We start from the raw sequence: 19,231 nt of genomic DNA, 5'->3' as shown, positions 1-19,231 counted from the left end.
GGTCTGCAGGCGTCCGTTCTTGCCGGCGAGCTTTTTCTCGAGCACAAGTAAGAAGTTTAGACTTCCCCCCAGGCGAAAAGCGCAGACTCCTCGTCAGATTGCGCGGGAGCGCGGAGACTTCCGCTGAGAAGAGAAGAGGGCCGCGCGGTGCCCTGGTCGCCTGAACTGAACGTCTTCGGGTGCTCGAGTTCTTTCCTTCTGTTCCGAGCGCGTCTCCTCTCGAGCTCGAAAACGGCTCTTTCATCGCGTGAGAACCCTCTTCGCGCTCCGGCCGCGCGCTGCCTTCGACAGCCGCAGGCGACAAACCTCCCTTGCTGGCGCAGCCGAACGCGCGCGAGTGACGGAGAGAAGAAGAGAGAACGCCGGACGCGCGCAGCGCAGGCCGCAGTCTGCGCTGCTGTGCATGCAAAATTTTTCGGAGAGACAGAGAGGCGGCGAGAGAGGCAGAGGGCAGAGAGAAAAGGAGAAAGAGAGCCGTGGGAAAGCCTTCCTGAAGGATTTGTGGAGGCGAGAGATTCGCGTAGAGGAACTTTTCTTTGCACAGCGCTTTTTGGGGACAGAGAGACTATTTGCGCGTGTGTCTCTGCTTCTTCAAACATTTCCTTTCGTCGCGCGTCCCCCTTCTTGGAACTGCCTCCTTTTTTCTGCACTCGGCCTGTTCATGAAAATCCGAGAGTCCGTTTTTTTCGATCCCTGTTCCCTCTCTCTTTCTTCTTCTCGATTCGTCTCCGTCGTTCTCTCCACTTTGTCCTCTCCCCACCGTCTCCGTCCACAGATTTCCGACTCGGCCGCCACACACAAAACGGATCGCGCGGCCGACCGTAGAAAAAATATCGCCGCGCGTGGATGCTTCTCTTTCCCCCCTCTCCGCTTCTCTTTTTTTCTCTTCACCTTTGTGAAAGCCTTGTCGTCTTTGTCTTCTCCTTGCTACTGCACGGGTGTTTTCTCTCTGCAACGGCTCTCTTCGCTCTCTGCGTTTCCTTGGATCGCAGCTTGCCTGACCTTCGCAGACTTGGTGACGCAGCCGAAGATCTTCCAGAAAAAGTCCAAAGGTCCGAGAGTCGACAGAAAACCGATTTACCGTCTCCGATCTCTTCTCTCCTTCCTCGCGTTTCTCCCTGCTGCCCTGCCTCCCAGTTTCTCTTCTCTCCCTCGTCCTTCCCGCTGCTCTCTTGTCTCGTTCCTTCGCTCTCCCCTTCCTCGTGCTCTCTTCTACTTCTTTACATCTCCGTTGTTCTCTCACGCTCCGCCTGGCTCTTCTCCCCGCGCTCCGCTTCTTGTCGACCTGTCTTCCTGCCCGAGCGCTGGCGACTTGGCTGTTCTCCACTGCGCTTCTGGAGGTTCTGAAGTTTGAGAGGAAGATGGAGACCAACCACTCTGGACCTGAAGCGGCGAGGTCGACTTCTCTCACCCCAGAGAGAAGGCCTCTCGAAAAGCCGCGAACCGAGAGAGAAGAGAGAGGTCTCTCTAGAGAAAGAGAAGAGAAAGGCGCGTCGCGAGAAAGAGAAGAGAGAAACGCCTCGCGAGAAAGAGAAGAGAGAGACGCCTCGCGAGAAAGAGAAGAGAGAGACGCCTCACGAGAAAGAGAAGAGAGAAACGCCTCGCGAGAAAGAGAAGAGAGAAACGCCTCGCGAGAAAGAGAAGAGAGAAACGCCTCGCGAGAAAGAGAAGAGAAAGGCGCGTCGCGAGGTCGGAGAGAGGACGGATGTCACAGCAGTCGGAGTCGCTCTCGACAAAGAGACTCACGGAGTCGAAGCTCATCGGGGTGCTCGAGAGGCCGCAGCTTGAATGCGCGAAGCCGAAGATCTGCTTCGAATCCAGGGAGACACCCGCGTTCGTTTTCCAGAGACAGAAGTCGCAGAAGTATCTCCGACAGCGTACGCAGAGAAGGCAGAGATGGATACATCCCCAGCTATCCCCCGAATCGAGGTTCTCCGTTGCGTTCCGTCCGCCTCGCGTCTCCTGGAAGGAGAGGCCTAGGTCCCGTCAGAGGTCGTCCGACGTGCATCTACGTCGGCAACCTCCCCAGAGACATTCGAGAAAGAGATGTCGAGGACATCCTTTTCAAGGTAGCCAGCAAAGACATATCTACTCCTACCTACGGATGCTTGTGTTGCTCCCAGTTCTCTCTGCATATATCTGCATATATATATATATGTATGTATATATATGTATATATATATATATATATATGTATATATATTTGTATATATATATATATATATATATGTATAGAGCGGTCGACGCACATGAACAGTTGAAGAGCGAGTTGGAGGCGGACACAGCGGTACAGCTGTGTGTCGAGGTCTGCTTGTTTTTATGCAGATGACCCAGAGTCATCTGCAGATGCACATATATAATACATGTGCATGCATACACGCACTTACAAATATATATATGTATATATATATATATGTAGATGTATGTATATATATATATGTTTATATGTGCGTATGTTTATGTCTATGCACGCGTCTTTATTCGTGTGGAGATGCCCAGTTGTGTTGGATGGTGGCGGAGCACCGCGTGGAGCTCAGCTCGCTGCTTCAAGCGAAGACAGAGACGGTTGCGAGGACCTGGGCATATCTCCCTGCAGCGAGCAGAGAGAAGAGAGAGGACGAGAGAGAAGAGGGAGGCGAAGAAGATGGAGAGCGACGCGAACGTGGGGTACCGCAGGAGGTATGGAACTGCGTTGTTCGTTTTTCTTGGTTTGTTCTCCGCAGTTCGGTCGCCTGAGAGACATCGACATCAAGCGGGCTCGAGGAGGCATGTCAGACTCGTGCTACGCCTTCGTCGAATTCGAAACGATCCGGTGAGAGAGGAGGAACAGAGCGCGAACGAGGAAGAGAAGAGAAGAGTTCGGCGCTGGAGTGAAAGATGAAGAACGGCCGCGTTCGAACACGAGAGGATGGCCTCTTCTTCGGCGTTCGGATTTTCGTTTTTCTTCCTCACGCGCGCTGGTTTCGAGACTTGTGTTTCGGTGCCTCGACGTCGGATTTTCTCTCTTGATCTTCTTCATTGCGTCCCTCTCTTTTTCTCTTTGTTGCGAGTGGACTGCGCCCATCATCTCTTTTCGTCCCTGTCACCTTCACTTCTCTTTCTCTCTCTCTGTTCCTCGGTCGTCCTGTATGTCTCGCTCTCTCGTCTCCCCCCCTCACTCGAGTTCCCCCGTCCTCTACACACAGTGACATCCATATATACGTTATTATATATATATATATGTGTGCAAGTGCAGTGATTGCGTGTTTTCTGGATCGGTTTTTGTGTTTTTCTCTGTATGGTGTTTCAGCGCAGCAGAGGACGCGGTTGCTTGTCGCCACGGATACTTGTACCGAGGGCGGTCTCTGCGCGTGGAGTTCACAGCGCAGCCTGCGCGTCGCCTGGGATCGAATCCGAATTTCATCCCCATGGGAGGCGCCTCAGGACCTCCGCGGCGGACAGGCTTTCGAGCGCTGGTTTCCTTTCTCCCGCCAGGCTGTCGGTGGCAACACTTGAAGGATCACATGAGGCGAGCTGGACCTGTCGGCTTTGCAGAAGTTCTTTCGCACGGCCGAGGCGTCGTCGAGTTCGAGCATGCGGAGGATCTGAAGTATGCAGTTCGCTCGCTGGACAAGAGCGAAATGCGCGTCGAGGGTCGCGGATCCGTCATCAAGGTGAGAAGCAGGAAGAGAAAAGGGGAGCAGAGCGAGTAGCGAGCGGAGAGAGAGAGAGAGGGAGGAAGGGAGGGGAAGCGAGAAGAAACGGAGAGGAAGAGAAGGAGAAGAAAGGAGACGACGAAACAGGGAAGAGAAGACGAGAAGAGAAGAAACGTGGAAGGCGCAGGAAGAAAAGGAGATGCGGCGTAACGGTCTCTGGGGTGAGAGATGCCCGTTTGCTGAAGCGCGTCTTGACGCTGTGACAAGATGAAGGCCATGTCTCATGTTTTGAGGTCGCGCTTCTCCACTGTTCTTGTGTTCTCGTCACTGGTTCAGGTCGAGAAGGACTACAGTTCGCGCGACTACGACCAGGACTATTCTTCGCCTCGCTACAGCTCACGAAGTCGGAGTCCGCGTTCGTTCGACCGCCGGGGAAGCAGCGAGGCCAGCAGCCGATACAGTCGATACAGCCGAGACGAGAGAGACGAGAGAGACGAGAGAAGGGAAAAGGAAGACCGAGGGCGCAGCAGAAGCCGCGAGCGAGGTCGAGACAGACGGTCGGTGTCCTCAGGAGACAGATTCTCCCATGACAGAGAGAGCGGAGACAGCAACAGACGCGCGAGGGAGAGTGAACTCTCGCGGCAGGAGATGATGAGTCGAGAAGTCTCGCCGGCGAGTGAGCACGAGGAGGGGCACAGGGACAGACGAGCGAGCAAGGGAGAAAGAGAGAGAGAACAAGAGAGAGCGGACCGAAGAGAAGAGCTCGTGCTGGAGAGGCAAGAGAAGGCGAAGAGGCTCTCCCCATTTTCCGACAGAGACAAGAGAGAGAAAGAGGACGCGCGTCTTTCCTCGCGATCACCGTCTCTGCGGCGTGAGGAGAGAAGAGAAGAGAAAAACCGACAGGATTCTCTCTCTCCCGGTGCAGCGCGAGAAGAACGAGACGCCAGAGAAGAAGAAACAAGAGTGGGGAGAAGAAGCATCTCCATTGACAGAGAGAGAGAAGACAGAAAAGGAAGAAAACGGGATGATTCGGAAGACAGAGAGAGAGAAGTCAAAAGAGAGAGAAGAAGAGACATCTCCGTCGACAGAGAGAGAGAAGAAGAAACAAGAGTGGGAAGAAGAAGCATCTCTATCGACAGAGAGAGAGATGACAGAAAAGGAAGAAGACGGGATGATTCGGAAGACAGAGAGAGAGAAGCGAAAAGAGAGAGAAGAAGAGACATCTCTATCGACAGAGAGAGAGAAGAAGAAACAAGAGTGGGAAGAAGAAGCATCTCTATCGACAGAGAGAGAGACGACAGAAAAGGAAGAAGACGGGATGATTCGGAAGACAGAGAGAGAGAAGCGAAAAGAGAGAGAAGAAGAGACATCTCTGTCGATAGAGAGAGAGAAGAAGAAACAAGAGTGGGGAGAAGAAGTATCTCTATCGACAGAGAGAGAGACGACAGAAAAGGAAGAAGACGGGATGATTCGGAAGACAGAGAGAGAGAAGCGAAAAGAGAGAGAAGAAGAGACATCTCTGTCGACAGAGAGAGAGAAGAAACAAGAGCGGGAAGAAGAAGCATCTCTATCGACAGAGAGAGAGACGACAGAAAAGGAAGAAGACGGGATGATTCGGAAGACAGAGAGAGAGAAGCGAAAAGAGAGAGAAGAAGAGACATCTCTGTCGACAGAGAGAGAGAAGAAACAAGAGTGGGAAGAAGAAGCATCTCTATCGACAGAGAGAGAGACGACAGAAAAGGAAGAAGACGGGATGATTCGGAAGACAGAGAGAGAGAAGCGAAAAGAGAGAGAAGAAGAGACATCTCTATCGACAGAGAGAGAGAAGAAGAAACAAGAGTGGGGAGAAGAAGCATCTCTATCGACAGAGAGAGAGACGACAGACGAGGGAGAAGAACAGACGAGTTGGAGGACAGAGAGAGAGGCGAGAGACGAGGGAGAGAACGAGTTGACTCTGAAGACAGAGAGAGAGACGACAGACGAGGGAGAGGAAAAGATGAGTTGGAGGACAGAGAGAGAGGCGAGAGACGAGGGAGAGAACGAGTTGACTCTGAAGACAGAGAGAGAGACGACAGACGAGGGAGAGGAAAAGATGAGTTGGAGGACAGAGAGAGAGGCGAGAGACGAGGGAGAGAACGAGATGACTCTGAAGACAGAGAGAGAAACGACAGACGAGGGAGAAGAAGAGATGACTCTGAAGACAGAGAGAGAGGCGAGAGACGAGGGAGAAGAAGAGATGACTTTGAAGACACCGAGAGAGACGACAGAAGAAAGGGAGAAAGAGATTTGTCTATGGACAAAGGGAGAGACCAAAGAGATAGCAGATGCGTTTCCGAGGAGAGAGAAGAGAAACGAAGAGGGCGAGACGTCTCCATTGACAGAGAGAGAGAAGAAGCTTTGACTTCTTTCAAGAGAAGACGCATGGATAAAGCGAGTGATGAGCGCGATGACAGGAGAAGTCCTTCTCAGTCTCGCGGGCAGCGAAGAAGAGAGAGAGACTGGGAAGCCGCAGACTCAAAGATTGGTGGCGAGAGAGGGAGAGAAGAGCGCAAGATGAGGCCTGAAGAACGTGACGAGCGAAGATCTGTCTCTTCTCAACGATCTCTGGGGCGCCGGGAAGCGAGAGAGGAGAGGAGGGAAAAAGACGAGAGAAGAAAACTGTCTCCGCGACGGAATCGGGAGGTCGACAGCGACAGAAGGCGAGAGACTTCTCTGTCTTCCGACAGATTCAGAGAAGACCGAGGCGGGAGACGCGAGACGATTCGCGGCGACCGTGATGCGAGTCCTCGTATCCACTCACGCAGAAAGTTCGAAGAAAGAGAAGAGAGAAGAGACAGAGACGACCGAGACGAGGACGAGAGAAGAGACGAAAGACGAGGGCGGGATAGAGAAGAAATGAGAGAGAGAGAAGAGAGACGGCCTCTGCGGCGCTTGACGGCACACGAGCGGAGACGCAGTTTCGAGGACGAGAGAGAACCGCCGGAACCTGTGAGGAGAGAGAGGAAACGAAATTCTTCGGACAGAGATGAGTCGTTTTCGCCGCCAAGGCGAGGCCGAGTCACAAAAGAAAACCGACGATCTTCTCCCTCGTGCTCGCCACCGAGAGGCGGGAAGAGAAACGGCGCTCCAGAAGACCGAGAAGAAACAAGATGTTTTGCGTCGCCGCATGCAGCGTGTGAAGAGCGAGAGAGAAAGCGAGAAGTGGAGCGCAGAGACCGGAGACGGTCGCCGTCGACTGACTCGCACTTTGGTCGTGAACGCAGAAGAGACAGCAGAGACTTCTTCCCCTCGAGGAGGGACGAAGATGACAGAAAGAGAGGCAGAAGAACCGGAGATGCGTATTAATCGAGAACCTGCAGAAAATCGAATATCCCGAAAGATGCGTCTACGCAGTCTCAGATAGAGAGATGGAAATCGCTATAGGTGTATACGTGTATATGTATGTATATGTATATGTATATATGGTTATATATATGGTTATATATATATATATATAGTTATATATATATATGTGGTTCGGGTGTTTAGACACTTTGGCGTACGAGTTTTCGTTTTTCGTCTCTCCGCCGTTCGCTTTTTCTCGTGTTTTCCGGTTCCTTTGGGCCTGCTTTCTTCGCGAGAAACGAGGTGTGAAACTAGCTGGGATTTTCTGTCTCGATTCGTTGTCTTTTCTCTGGCTGTCGCAAGGCGACATTCTTTTTGCGGGTGTCAAGTCATGCGCTTTTCTTGCTTCTCTTGTGCGACATGCTGCGTCGATCGCGGTCCTTTCCGGTGGAGAGGCGTTCCGAGAGAGCGGTGTAGGAGACAAGTCACATCTTTTGTCCTGCGCTGTTTTTCCGTTTCGCGCTCGTTTCGACGTTGTTGTTGTGTTCAAATGACTTCGCGTGGAAGGCTTTCTTTGCAGAGAGCGACGCGGCCAAGTATGTCTCTCTTCAGAGTTCAGTGCACTCGGGGGGGGGGTCTGTCGGGTGTTGCAGGCGCGTTCGTTTTCCGTGTGAAACTGTTGCCCCAGTGTTCGTTGTGCGCGAATGTCTGTCTCTCTGTGTCTTTTGACCTGCCGAAGATTTCGCGGCGACTCTCGTTTAGTTGTACAAGGTGAGACGACGCCGAGAGGAGACTCTCTTCTCCCTCGCTTCTGTCCTCGCCGTCGATCCTTCCGAGTTGCTGTCCGTCCTTCTCTGTCGTCTCTTCCATCTGGATTCTTGCCTCTCGCTCTGTCTGCGTGCCTGTCATGTCTCGGTGCGAGTGGAAGGTGATCGTCTGCGGCTTCCTTTCACCGCCGCGTTTCCTCAGTTCCCGCAGAGTCTCGAGAGAAGCCGCCCCAGGCTGCACCTTCCCCTCTCCTTGGCTTTTGAAACGCCGAGGATGCGGGTGCGGTGCAGAGTTTTTCTTGGGAGGTCGGAGAGTGTCTTTGCAAGTCCTTCTCTTCCAGGAGACTCCAGTGACTCTGGAAACATCATAATTGCTCGCTGCTTCCTCTCTTTTTATCTTCTGCTGAGAGGCGAGAGAACGTGGAAATCGGGGAGAGATCCTTTGTTCCTTGGGCTCTGCAAAAAGGTCTATCTTCTCGTTCGCCTTTTTCTTTCCAGTGTGTCTCGACACCGTGAAGCTTCTTCACCTTGGAAAAACCTGTTTCGATGCTTGCCTGCGCATATGTTCCCCATTTTCGCTGTAGAGCGATTTCGGACGTCGTGGTGCATTCGCTCTCTGAAACTGCGGTCTTTCCGGGGATGCGCAAGTCCTCGCGCACACAGAAAAAGCGTTCTTCAGACTTCTCCTTTGCTTTCTCGTTGACAAAGAGTTTTCTTTCTCTGCTCGGCGACAGAAGACGCAACACCCGCTGTCTCAGTCGTCTGCGCGCCTCCTCTGCACTCGCAGGCATGCGCGGCCGACTTTGGCCGCAGAAAAGGAGGAAGGCGGCGCCGATGCAGGAAAGAAACCGGTTTTCTCCATGAGCGAAGTTGGATAATTCATCAAGAGGAAGAAAGAGGGAGAACGAAGGACAGAAGACAGGCGTGATGCGCGCCAGGGCTGAGGAAGAAAGTCCGGAAACAAGTGACTTTTGTTTTCACAGACCTAGCCAAGGAGCGAGACAGTTCTTTGAGAGAATTCAGAGACGAGTCCAAGTCTCTTGTCTCCACAGGCGTAAGGCAAAGTGCCACCGTTTTCATCGAGGTCACTGGAAGCCTGGGGGAGTCCAGATGAGCTGAGGTTGAGCGACGATACCGAAGAGCAGCCAAGTCAGATCACGCGCTGCTGTGTGTTTGAAACGCGAGAAAAAGAGTCAGGAAAGTCAACGAGCTCCAGTGTGCAGACGTTCCGTCGTTTCTAAAGAAGCCATTTCGATCTCCGGTCGACTGGCAGAGAATAGGCAAGCGAACAGTAACGGAGACAATACCACAGGGCTGAACTGAGAGGAGAAATCGTTGCCATTGTTCCTTCCAAAAAAGTACACCTGAAAAGATCTTGCGAGAAGTCTGAGGCGCGAGCCTGGTTGTCTGTTTCGAACAGCACCAGGCAAAGAAGTATCGTTCGAATGCCCGAAAGGCGTTTCACTTCTCTCCAGCGTTGTCAAGAGAGAAATCGGCGGTCGCTGCATGCAGAGAAGAGCAGAGAGACTCAAACGCTTCTTTGCATTTGGCGTGCAAGTTCTCTTCGAGTCTTCTTCCCTTCTCGCGGGCGTCTTTCAGCTCGCGCGCTTGCGCTTCGTTTTCTCGCTCCAGTTTCTGCTTCTCTTCTCGAAGCGTCTGCGAACATTCACGGAAGAGAAAAAAGCCAACACACTTTCAATCCTTCTCTGCTTCACATCACTGCAGTGGAATAGCGACTCTCCCAGATTCACCGAAAGTTGCTCGAGGCGCGAAACAGGAATCGTACACTCTTTTATCACAGGGCTCTTCTCTCTCTCCCTTAAACGTATATAGATATATAAAGATATACAGAAGATTGGCAGGCATATATATATATATATATATATATAAATATATATTATATATATATAAATATATATAGATAGAGATGCCTATCTCTGTCTATACATAGATGCTTACAAACATATCTTCGTGTGCACGGTGTAAGGGCACTCACCGATAGATCGCTTTTGCTTTGTTGCAGCAGTTTCTGGAGGTTCCCGATCATATTTTCTCTTTGGCGGAGGATTTCTTCAAGGTGCTTGGCCTCCCGACTGACCGCCTCTGCATGCATGCGCGCGTCTGCTGCAGCAGCTTCGCTGGCGGCCACAGTAGCCCTCCACTGCTCCTCTTTGCGTCTGTCGTTCAGCAGCAAAGTTTCTCTTTCTTGTTGCAGTCTGTTCTGCTGCTCCTGAGACACCCAGGGAGAGAAAGAGACATTCTCGGAGGCGACACAAGTGAGGCCAGACTCTCACAGCGGATGCGTTCGAGTTTGTCTGCACAGCTGCGCGTCGCGCCTGTTCTTCAAACGCATACGCGGAGGCTCGTTGTTCAACAGAGCTGTTCATTGCCGTTGCAGGAAACCATGCAGAAAAGGAAGCATCCACTTCACGAGTTTTCTACTGCTGCGCAGGACCGCGGCTTCCACCAGGAGAGCAAGGAGCGCCGGCCGAAGACCGCCGACGAACAGAAGGAAAAGCGTAGGAACTCTTCGTGTAGCGCCAGTGCATGCGGCAGCCAAAGAGAGCAGGCGACGCAAGAGAGTCGCCGAGAGAAACGCAGACACCCCGCAAGCGTTCTGGACACCGCGGATGCGCAGCGAAGCCAAGGACAAGAGTGACAAACTTGCGAGACGGAGAAGAGCAGAACGCAAGTGCAACGGGAGAGGAAGGCCGAAAATGGAAGACGCATGCATGCTGGGGGTGCGTTGAGCGCTCGCGACGCCCATGAGGAAGCAGCAGCAGCAGAACGAAGACGTCTGAAACAGGTCCGAGGAAGACGCAACGTCGCATCTCGACCATGTCTCGCCTAGCGCGCCGCGCTGGCCTCTTTTTCGCGACTCTTCTCAACGGGTCGTCAAACGGAGGAGTAATTAGAGGCTGTGTGAGACGAAAGTGACGACTGTGCTCGGTAAAGCTTTTTTTCAAGAGAATCACACAACACCATCCTGTTGCGCTGCACGCCGTTTCAGAAAACCGCCGTCCGCCCAATGCGGTTTCTCTCCAGTGTATCATCTCCACTGTCCGAAACTACCTTGTTCATGTTTTGAGCAAAAGGAAGGAAAGCCGGAAATGGAGTCGGCTTCACACTCTCGCCGCGTTGAGAGAGACAAAAGCCGCGTGCATGCATGACTGGACGGACGCAGAGACACACTGAGAGAAAGCGAGCAAGTAGGTTGTGCAGACGCTCGCGAACGCGCTCAAGCCGGAGATTTCTTTCGCAGGCATCTCGTGAGTGCTCACCTCCTTCGCAGCGAGCGCTTCTTTCAGTTGATGGAGCTCGGAATGCAGCGCATGCATGTCTGCCTCTGTCTGCAGCTGCCGAAATTTGAGAGCGGAAACTTCGGCCTCCGCCGCCCGGGTTGCCTGCTGATCATCCCTCAGCCGCTGCAGCAAAGTTTTTCTTTCTTCTTGCCAGACATGGTCTTGCGTCTCCTGCTTCTTCAGCTGCAGTTCAAGTCTGAGAGGAAAAACGAAAACGAAAAGACCCAGCTGTATATATTTATTTACTCCCAGTCTTCGACACCTCGTGACCCTCGCTCAGCTGCCTTCCGCTCTACACACAGACTTCAAGATGTTCCCAAGCGAGGCTCTCTCCACGAACAAACATGTTTACAAATCGCGTTTTACACGCCTATAGGCGTGCATTCGTCTACATCTACTTGCCAGTGGATAAGCAAGTGTGCATCCCAAAATAAAGATGTCTGCATGCGCATACATACACCTCCAAGCACACATGAACCTGCTCTGTACAGATTTGTCTGCACGTACATATATGCATGTACATACATCTACTTACATGTATGTATATATATATATATATATATATTTATATATATTTATATATTTACATATATGTATATATATATATATATATTTATATATTTATATATATGTATATATATATATATATATATTTATATATTTATATATATGTATATATATATATATTTATATATATGTATATATATTTATATATTTATATATATGTATATATATATATTTATATGTATATATATATATATATTTATATATTTATATGTATGCATGGGATGCCTGCCTGTATGTGTCTGGACCCGAGCCTACATGTCCATCTGTCTGTCTATCCATTTCTCTACCTCTCTATCTATTTATCTATCTGTTTATCTATTTATCTATCTGTGGAAGTATAGGTTTGTGCATGGATGTGGAGTGTTTCTAAGAGTCAGCGCGTGGAGAGAAATGGCCTCCAGAGCACACTTGTTTTTCCACTCTTCAGCTTGTTCCTGGAGCGTTTGTCTCTCCTCTTTTCGTTTCTCTTCTTCCTGCAGTTTCCATTGTTCGCGCTCGCGCTCTTCCTTCTCCAGCGACCAGGCCAGGTGTGCGCGCTTCTGTTCGAGTTGCTGCTGTTCCCGCTCGAGTTGGAAGACTTTCTCTTCGAGTTTGCGGTTCTCCTCCTGGGTCGCCTGGCACCGCGAGAGCAGCGCCGTTCTCTGCTCCTCAGCCGCTCCCTCAGCCGCGACCAGTTGTCTCCGCAGGTTGGCTACTTGCTGCGACAATCCTGCGAGGCGGCTCTCACTCTGGTGCAGACAGGCCTCCAGTTGCTAGTGCAGAAAGAGCAAGAGAAGCAGAAAGAGACTCCAGAGCGAAGAAGCGAGGCGCGAGAGAAAAAACCGAAGGAAATGCGCGAAGGAAGGCGAACGAGGAGGAAGCGACGAGCCGGCGAAAGGGTGGAAAACGAGAAGGAGGAACAGGCGACGCAGGAGAGAAACAGGGGGAAGAAAGAGAGAAGAAAAAGGAAGCGAAGAAGCAGAAAGAACATCACGCGGCAAATCCGTCCAGAACGCCGGAATCCATCCATTCTTTGCTCGGGGGTCCCTCTTGCAACAATGGGAGGCCGCACCGTCTGCGACATGGAGACAGCGGAGCACGAAGGCGACAGGCGCGCCTAGGTGTTGCTAGCAGAAACAAACAACCTCCAAACAACCTCTCCATGCTTCGTCTCCTCGCTGCGACTTACTTTGTTTGCCATGTTCGCATCATCTAGACTCTGCTGCGTGAGGAGAGAGGCGTCAGCCAGTGCCTGGCTCTTCGAACGAAGACTTTTCGCGTCCTCTGCATGCAGCTGCTTCTCTGCCTCGAGTTGCTGCACTCGCGACCGCAGTTCTGCGACCTCCGTTTCTCGAGAAGACACACTCAACTGAAACCGAGAGAACGAGAAAGAGAGAGAAGAGGCAAGAGAGAGAAAGAGAGAGGCAAAGAGAGAGGCAAGAGAGAGGCAAGAGAGGAAAAGAGAAGACAGACAGACAAGAAGGAAACTTCCAATAGTCCTCGCGTGTGTAGGAGAAGCGAGGAAGAAAAGCTCAACCGTTCGCATCTCTACTTTGTGTTTCTGGCGAACGGACGCGCAGAGAAAGGTGCCTCTTCTTCTGTCGATCTAGCAGATATCTGACGGACAGCTGAGGAGTAGATCGAAGCAGGGAGTCTCCTTTTCTGTCTCTTGCTTTTCCTCTTCTCTTCTTTCGAAAGGTTCTCCCGCCTGAGTATTCTGTCTCGTTCGTCCACCCTCTCTCCTGTTTGTTTGCGCGTCTGGCTGCTCATCTGCCTCCTAGTCTGGTGTACCGTGTTCGCTTTCGTTTTCTGTGAGCTGTAAGTCCACCTGGAGCGCATGGATTTCCTTCTTCAGATTCTCCGCGTCGAGGCCTTTCTTCTTCTCTGTCGGAAAACGAAACGCAAGAGAGCATGTGTGCGTCTTGGCTCTCTGTTCTCGTTGTCGCTTTTCTCGTTGGCGGCTTCGCTTCTGCCTGTCTGTCGTTTTCTACTTCTACGGTTCCTCCTCGCGTTTTCTTTGTCCGACTGCCGACCTCCCCCAGTACATCCTTCTGTAGTGTCTCCTTCTGTTTGCGTTTCCTGAGTCACGCCAGCTCTTTTTATTGGGTCGCTTTGCTCGATCTTGGGCGCTCTGGGGAGAGAGAAATGTAGAAAGTCGTTTTTTCCTCCCCACAGCGCAACACACACATTCGAACAGCCAGGGCGTCTCGCGCGTTACAAGAGGAAGTGGAGAGAGAACAGACGAAGAGCAAACAACTTGCGTTTCTCCGCTGAAGGCGAAGCAGAAGACGCAGCAGGAGCGAGCGGACAAGGAGGAGAAAAACCTCAGACAGGCAAAAGCGGGAGGGGGATAAAGGAGACGGCAGAGGAGAAGAAGAAGGGAGCACGCACAGCCGAGAACAAACACCAGGCGCGGAGGAAAGCCGAGAGACAGGACCATCGGAGCTGGCGACAGACCCGCTACGAGGTCGAAGCTGACGCTTCGGAGTTTCTCCTTCAACTGGCGAACTTCCTCTTGCGCTTCGTCAAGCCTTCGCGCTGCCTCGGCAGCGTCTGCATGCATGTCGTCGATGATCTTGGAGAATTCCTGCAGCGGCAGTTCACAGAGCAGAAGGGCAACGCGCGAGATTTGAACAGCAGAGAAAGAGGCAGAGAGAGGAGACGCGGCACACCGCATGCATCGGAAACCGAAACAGTGGAGGCCGGAGGCACGCGCCTGCGGATTCCACGCCTGCGTAGAAACTCGCGCTTACGGTTCCGAAAGCGTTTTCTCGCTTTCACTGGCAGCCGCTGCTGCGTATAGACCGTATAGACTCTCTTTACAAAGGAGCCGAGACATACACAGCAAAGAGACGGACTTCCAGAGACGGATGACACCCATCCAAAGTGCAGTCAACCTAGAGACGTAGACAGGGATGCATCTCCACGCAAAAGGACGGCCGCCAAACAAAACAAAAATACCCTATCTGCTGAAACATACGCACCTGTATGCCCACCTTTGTGTGTTTTTACGTGGACATATACATACATATACATATATATATATATATACATATATATATATGTATATATTCGTGTTCAAGCGTGCATTCAGTCACAACTAGATATATATATATATATTATATGTGTGTCTTTGAGCATGATCTTATACGTTTACATATATATATATATATATATATATATGCGCATCTGTACTTGTGTGTCTGTGGGTGCATTTATGTATGCACATGTATACGTTATAATGGTCCACCTATGTAAATTGATGCGCGTGAGGAGGAAGAATATATGAGGGCGCGGCGGCATCCGCAGTCAGTGTACATCCCTTGTGAATAGAAAGGAGAGGCGTAAGTAGGCGAGGAGAAAGGAGCTACGGAAAGCTGGGTCAAGCGCGCCAGTGTTTTGGGCAGGACGTTGTTTCCTTCGTCTCTCTCACAGCTGGACGTTCCATGGTTCGTTCTTCTGCTTAGCGTAAACTGCGCTCTTTTTCGTCTGTTGCATGTGCAGAGAGAGAGAGTGAAGCGAGCGCGTTTCTTTCCATCTACCGTAGCGTTTTCTCGCGCTCACATCTTGTCGCAGAGCGACTTCCCGTTCAAGTTGAAGAACGTAGGTCTGCAGCTGCTTCAGCTTCTCGCCTGACTTCTGCAGGTTGGGTTGCTTCCTCTGGAGACAGGCGACATGGCGGTTCACACGGTTCCGCGCACAGGCGCGCTCGAGAGCACTCAGCGACGCGTACGAGGCGCTGTTTCCTAGGAGACGGAACAGAAGAGAAAAGAGAAAGGAGACGAAGGAGAAGAGACAGTGGCGAGCTCCACAGAGGGAGAGCGAGGCTACGGAGGAAGAGAAAGAGAAGGTGAGAGAGAGCGAGCGAGAAAGACGTCGAGGTCGCGGGGACAGCGACATGCGAAGGAGGACGAACGGGGACGGAGAAAAGTAAGCGATGGAGGGAGAGAAAGGAGAACAGCGAGAAGAGAAGGCGAGGAAGAGGAGAAGAGGAAGAGGAGACCGGAATGGGGAGAAAGGAAAGCGATTCGTGAAAGACGAGGAAACGCGTTTGCGGAGACGAAAGGAGGGAGAAAAAGTAAGAGCGAAAGAGGAAACAGAGAGAAACAGATAAGGAAGTCACCTGTGAGGTCGACGTGTAGAACGGTCTTGTTCGAATTCTCAACCGCCTGGACGAGAAGCGTGCATGCGGCGGCTCCGACGCCGTTGTGGCTCAAATCGACTGTCACCAGACTCCTGCAGAGGTCGGACCCCGAGCGAATAGACAGAACGGAAATAAGAAAACGCAGGAACAAAAAGACAGGAAAGAGAAGCTGACGAAAGAGAAGAAGGAGCGAAGACGGAGGATAAGCAGAAGAAAGAGGAGAAGAAAGAGAAGAAAGAGGAGAAGGAGCGGAGACGGAGAGAAGACGGCGGAGAAGGATAAGAGGAGGAGAGGAGAAGGAAATGCGAAGGCGATTTTGGGAAGGAAACGTGACTGAAAGGAGAAGGAAAAGTGACTGAAAGGAGAAGAGAGACGTAGATAGCAGCCGAAGAGCTTTAGCAAGTCCTTGTCTGTCTGCTTTCCCTTTCTCCGTTTACGCTTCCTCACGTATTTCGGTTTAACGCGTCTGCCATGCATGCAGCGCCTTGGTTGCCGAGACGACAGTGGGCCAGCGTGAGTGTGTGGAGACTCCCGTGAGTCGACACCCAGTCGCAGAACGTCTGCAGGGTGTACATACACCTCGACGACGAGGTCGACCCAGCGCCCGATGAACCTGCGAGGTTCCCTGGAAGCGAGAAGACGTCGAGGAGAATGCGGCAGAGGAGGAGACATATGAAATCAAGTCAGCGAAAGGCGCAAAAAACAAGGGTGAGACAGGCACTAAGGAGACGAGAGGAGCCTTCGTGGGCAACGAGCGAATTGAGGAAAGAGAAGAAGAAACGTCGAGACAGGGTCACTGAGCTTCGTAGACGCGCTTTGCCGTGCGTTGAGTTTCGTGAGTAGAGCGACGAACGAGAAAGAACACCGTACGAGAAGAAGTCCTTTCAATGCAAACTGCCTTTTCCTGTACACTACTCTTTCACAGACGCGTTGACGACACAGAGACGAACACACTACCGCTTTCAGATGGAAGAACTTGCAGCCCCGCAAACACCGCCAGAAAGCAACGTTTTGATTCGATGCACGGTGGCGCCGCAGCCGACTGACGGCGACTTAAAGGAATTCATGAAATACGCAACGAATACACAACAGGTCGAACAGCCTCATTCTAGGAAATACCTGTAATCCATCACCTATATCCATTTTTAAAACGCCTAGACCAGAAGCAACGAGAAGAAATGACCGTGGGGTCGCGGGACACTGCAGTCGAGCGTTTCAGAGATATCCTCGCACCTCCCCGCAAGCATTTCAAACAGACCAAGAGTCGAGCACCTCACGATCCATATATTTCAAACATGTACACTTCAAAGATATATAAATATAAATACATATATATATATATATATGTAGATAGATGAAGACAGAGGTAGAGAGACGTAGATGTAGAGATATAGAGAGAGACAGAGAGACCGACTGATCGATAGGCATGCATAGATACGGCTGAGCAGACACATACAGAGACAGATTGTTGACAGATGGATAGGTCCACGACACAGAAAAGACGATACCCGGCGAAGCGAGACTGTTCCAGTTTAGATCCAAATGCTTCAAGCTGCGCTGAACAGCGAGGCCGGGCAAGAGCGCCGCCAGGCCTTGCGAGGTTATGTTGTTTGCCTGACAGCGAACAAGAGGAAGCAGCAGACTGTAAGGCGAGAGAGAAGAAAGGGAAGGAAAAACTCGCACCCTAAGAGACAGCAGAGACGAAACACGGCGCGGTAGATGCAAGGAAAAGGCGAGCGAAGGGAACGATAAAAGATGCAAGGACGCAGAAAACGTAGAAGAAACCGAATCTGACGACGAGAGAGGGCAGAGACGAAGACTCCAGAGCTCCTAAAAAGCGAGAAGCGAGCAGCGAAAATGAAGTTAGGAGTGACGGAGGTCAGAGCGTTCCGTGAGGAGCACAGGACGCTGTCATCTGGAAACAAAGACATCGAAACCTTTCCGCCTTGTCTTACGGATAGGTCAATTCGAACAAAGTTCGTTCTTTTCATCAGAGAAGCTGTGACGCCTTTGCAGCCTTGGTCACCAATGAATTTTCGATTCAAAAGCAACTCGTCCCCGTCGCCCGGAGGTCGCTCTCCTCGCATTTCCAGTGTACGTACACCCAAATCCTCCTGGCCGCCCTCATTCTTCCCGGTTGGAGTGCTGGCGACTCCGTGAGGCGGGATTTCTCGTCGAGAGTTTCTTTCGGATCCACGCAGCTTTTCCTGTGTCACTGCGTCGGAAGAGGCGGCCGGTGGATGCGAAGAAGAGAAAGAAGAAAAGGCAGACTTAGAGGCGGCTTCAGACGCATGCGAAGACCTCCCTAGGTCCAAGGAAGAGCGTGGAGAGGAGACAGGCGGCGGCGATCGCTGTGCAGAGAGAGCAGAGACCGGCCGCAGAGGAGACGCGTTCTGAGGCGCAGAAGATGAAGAAGAGGAAGGTGAAGAACGCCAAGAAGATGAGGAAAGAGAAGACGAATGAGGGAGAAGAGAAGAGGAGCGAGAACGACCCAACGGAGAGGAGCAGGTAGACACCTTGCTGCCTCGGTGCCAGACTTTCTCCGCGTCCCCCATGGTGTGCGACGAGGAGGACCGAGGAAACGAAAAAGCGAGAAAAAGAGAAAAGCCGGTGGGGGAAGAGGCACAGAGAAGACACAAAGAAAGCAACAGAGAGGCAACAAAGAGGAGACAACGGAGACGAAGCGGTCGCGTCCGCGTATCCGTTCGAAGTACTGAAAAATCGCCGCTGGTCTAGAGAGGCGCAGCACGATCCGAACAACCAGTGGTCGTTTCAACTTGTGTACTGATATAGTCTCAAAGAAAAATGACGCATGCACCGATACAAGCATACATACATACAGATACATATATATATATATATATATGCATATTATACAGAGGTGGATAGATAGAGTTAGACAGATAGAGAGGAAAAGATAGTTGGTGATAGATAGAAATAGATAGAAAGACAGCTTGTGGCAGATCGATAGAGAAACGGATAGATAGATATGCTCGTTTTCCTAACGCTTTTTTGCATGTCCACTGGAGCAGCCTGTCGCACCGTTTCTTCGAGCGTCATTATCCCATTTTCCTGACAAAGACGGCGAGGTCCAAGGGGAGAGAGTGAGGAAAGGAGTTCACGACCGGAGGGAGGCAGAGCAAGTGAGAGTTCCGCCGAGATCGCGTTTGCCTGCAAGGAGGGGTACGCTTTCATTGGACGAGGAAAGGCGAGAACAGAAGGAAACACCCGAGAAGAGACTGAAGTGACGAAAGACAACGGAAGAGCTGAAAGACTCTTCCTTCGGAGAGACGAAGAACATCAAGAAAGTCGTTTTTGCGACACAGCAGTACCTCCCCCCGCCCTCCAGCTTGGGATGCCCGAGAGAGGAACCCAGAGAAACAGAAGACCGCCTGCTGAGAAGATCGACGGCGCGCTTTAGGATTGAGTTCGCTGGTGTCAATACTTGGAGCTCATCAACAAACGAGAAATAAAATCCCAAGAAAATTTGGTTTCGTTTTTTGCGCAAAGTTG

The 19,231-nt window shown here is 51.4% G+C and overlaps 2 protein-coding genes across 2 annotated transcripts; one reads left to right on the top strand and one right to left on the bottom strand.

The window, feature by feature from the left end:
- The first annotated feature begins 443 nt into the window (after positions 1–443).
- Positions 444–8,515, top strand: TGME49_209850 (RNA recognition motif-containing protein). The gene is made up of 4 exons (XM_018779483.1): positions 444–2,069; positions 2,724–2,812; positions 3,290–3,653; positions 3,972–8,515. Exons 1-4 carry the CDS (start codon positions 1,362–1,364, stop codon positions 6,978–6,980), a joined length of 4,170 nt encoding a protein of 1,389 aa, XP_018638422.1. The 5' UTR covers positions 444–1,361; the 3' UTR covers positions 6,981–8,515.
- A 3,403-nt stretch (positions 8,516–11,918) lies between these two features.
- On the bottom strand, positions 11,919–18,913 carry TGME49_209830 (myosin heavy chain, putative; the record flags this gene model as incomplete). Its single annotated transcript, XM_018779482.1, has 10 exons — positions 11,919–12,347; positions 12,764–12,943; positions 13,403–13,458; positions 14,032–14,161; positions 15,139–15,320; positions 15,698–15,810; positions 16,166–16,343; positions 17,227–17,332; positions 17,674–18,111; positions 18,761–18,913. The coding sequence occupies 10 exons, from the start codon at positions 18,911–18,913 to the stop codon at positions 11,919–11,921; spliced, it is 1,965 nt and encodes a 654-aa protein (XP_018638423.1).
- Positions 18,914–19,231: the final 318 nt, after the last annotated feature.

Source organism: Toxoplasma gondii, chromosome Ib, assembly GCF_000006565.2.
Source record: "Toxoplasma gondii ME49 chromosome Ib, whole genome shotgun sequence".
NCBI classification, from domain to species: domain Eukaryota; phylum Apicomplexa; class Conoidasida; order Eucoccidiorida; family Sarcocystidae; genus Toxoplasma; species Toxoplasma gondii.
This window is presented reverse-complemented; position numbering and strand designations above follow the sequence as displayed.

What these genes read in the sequence shown, in the direction of transcription:
- TGME49_209850 (XM_018779483.1), top strand. Translation starts at nt 1,362, where the DNA reads ATGGAGACCAACCACTCTGGACCTGAAGCGGCGAGGTCGACTTCTCTC. An exon ending in GTCGAATTCGAAACGATCCG is followed by an intron (nt 2,813 to 3,289) that starts GTGAGAGAGGAG and finishes ATGGTGTTTCAG; the next exon opens with CGCAGCAGAGGACGCGGTTG. An exon ending in GTCGCGGATCCGTCATCAAG is followed by an intron (nt 3,654 to 3,971) that starts GTGAGAAGCAGG and finishes TCACTGGTTCAG; the next exon opens with GTCGAGAAGGACTACAGTTC.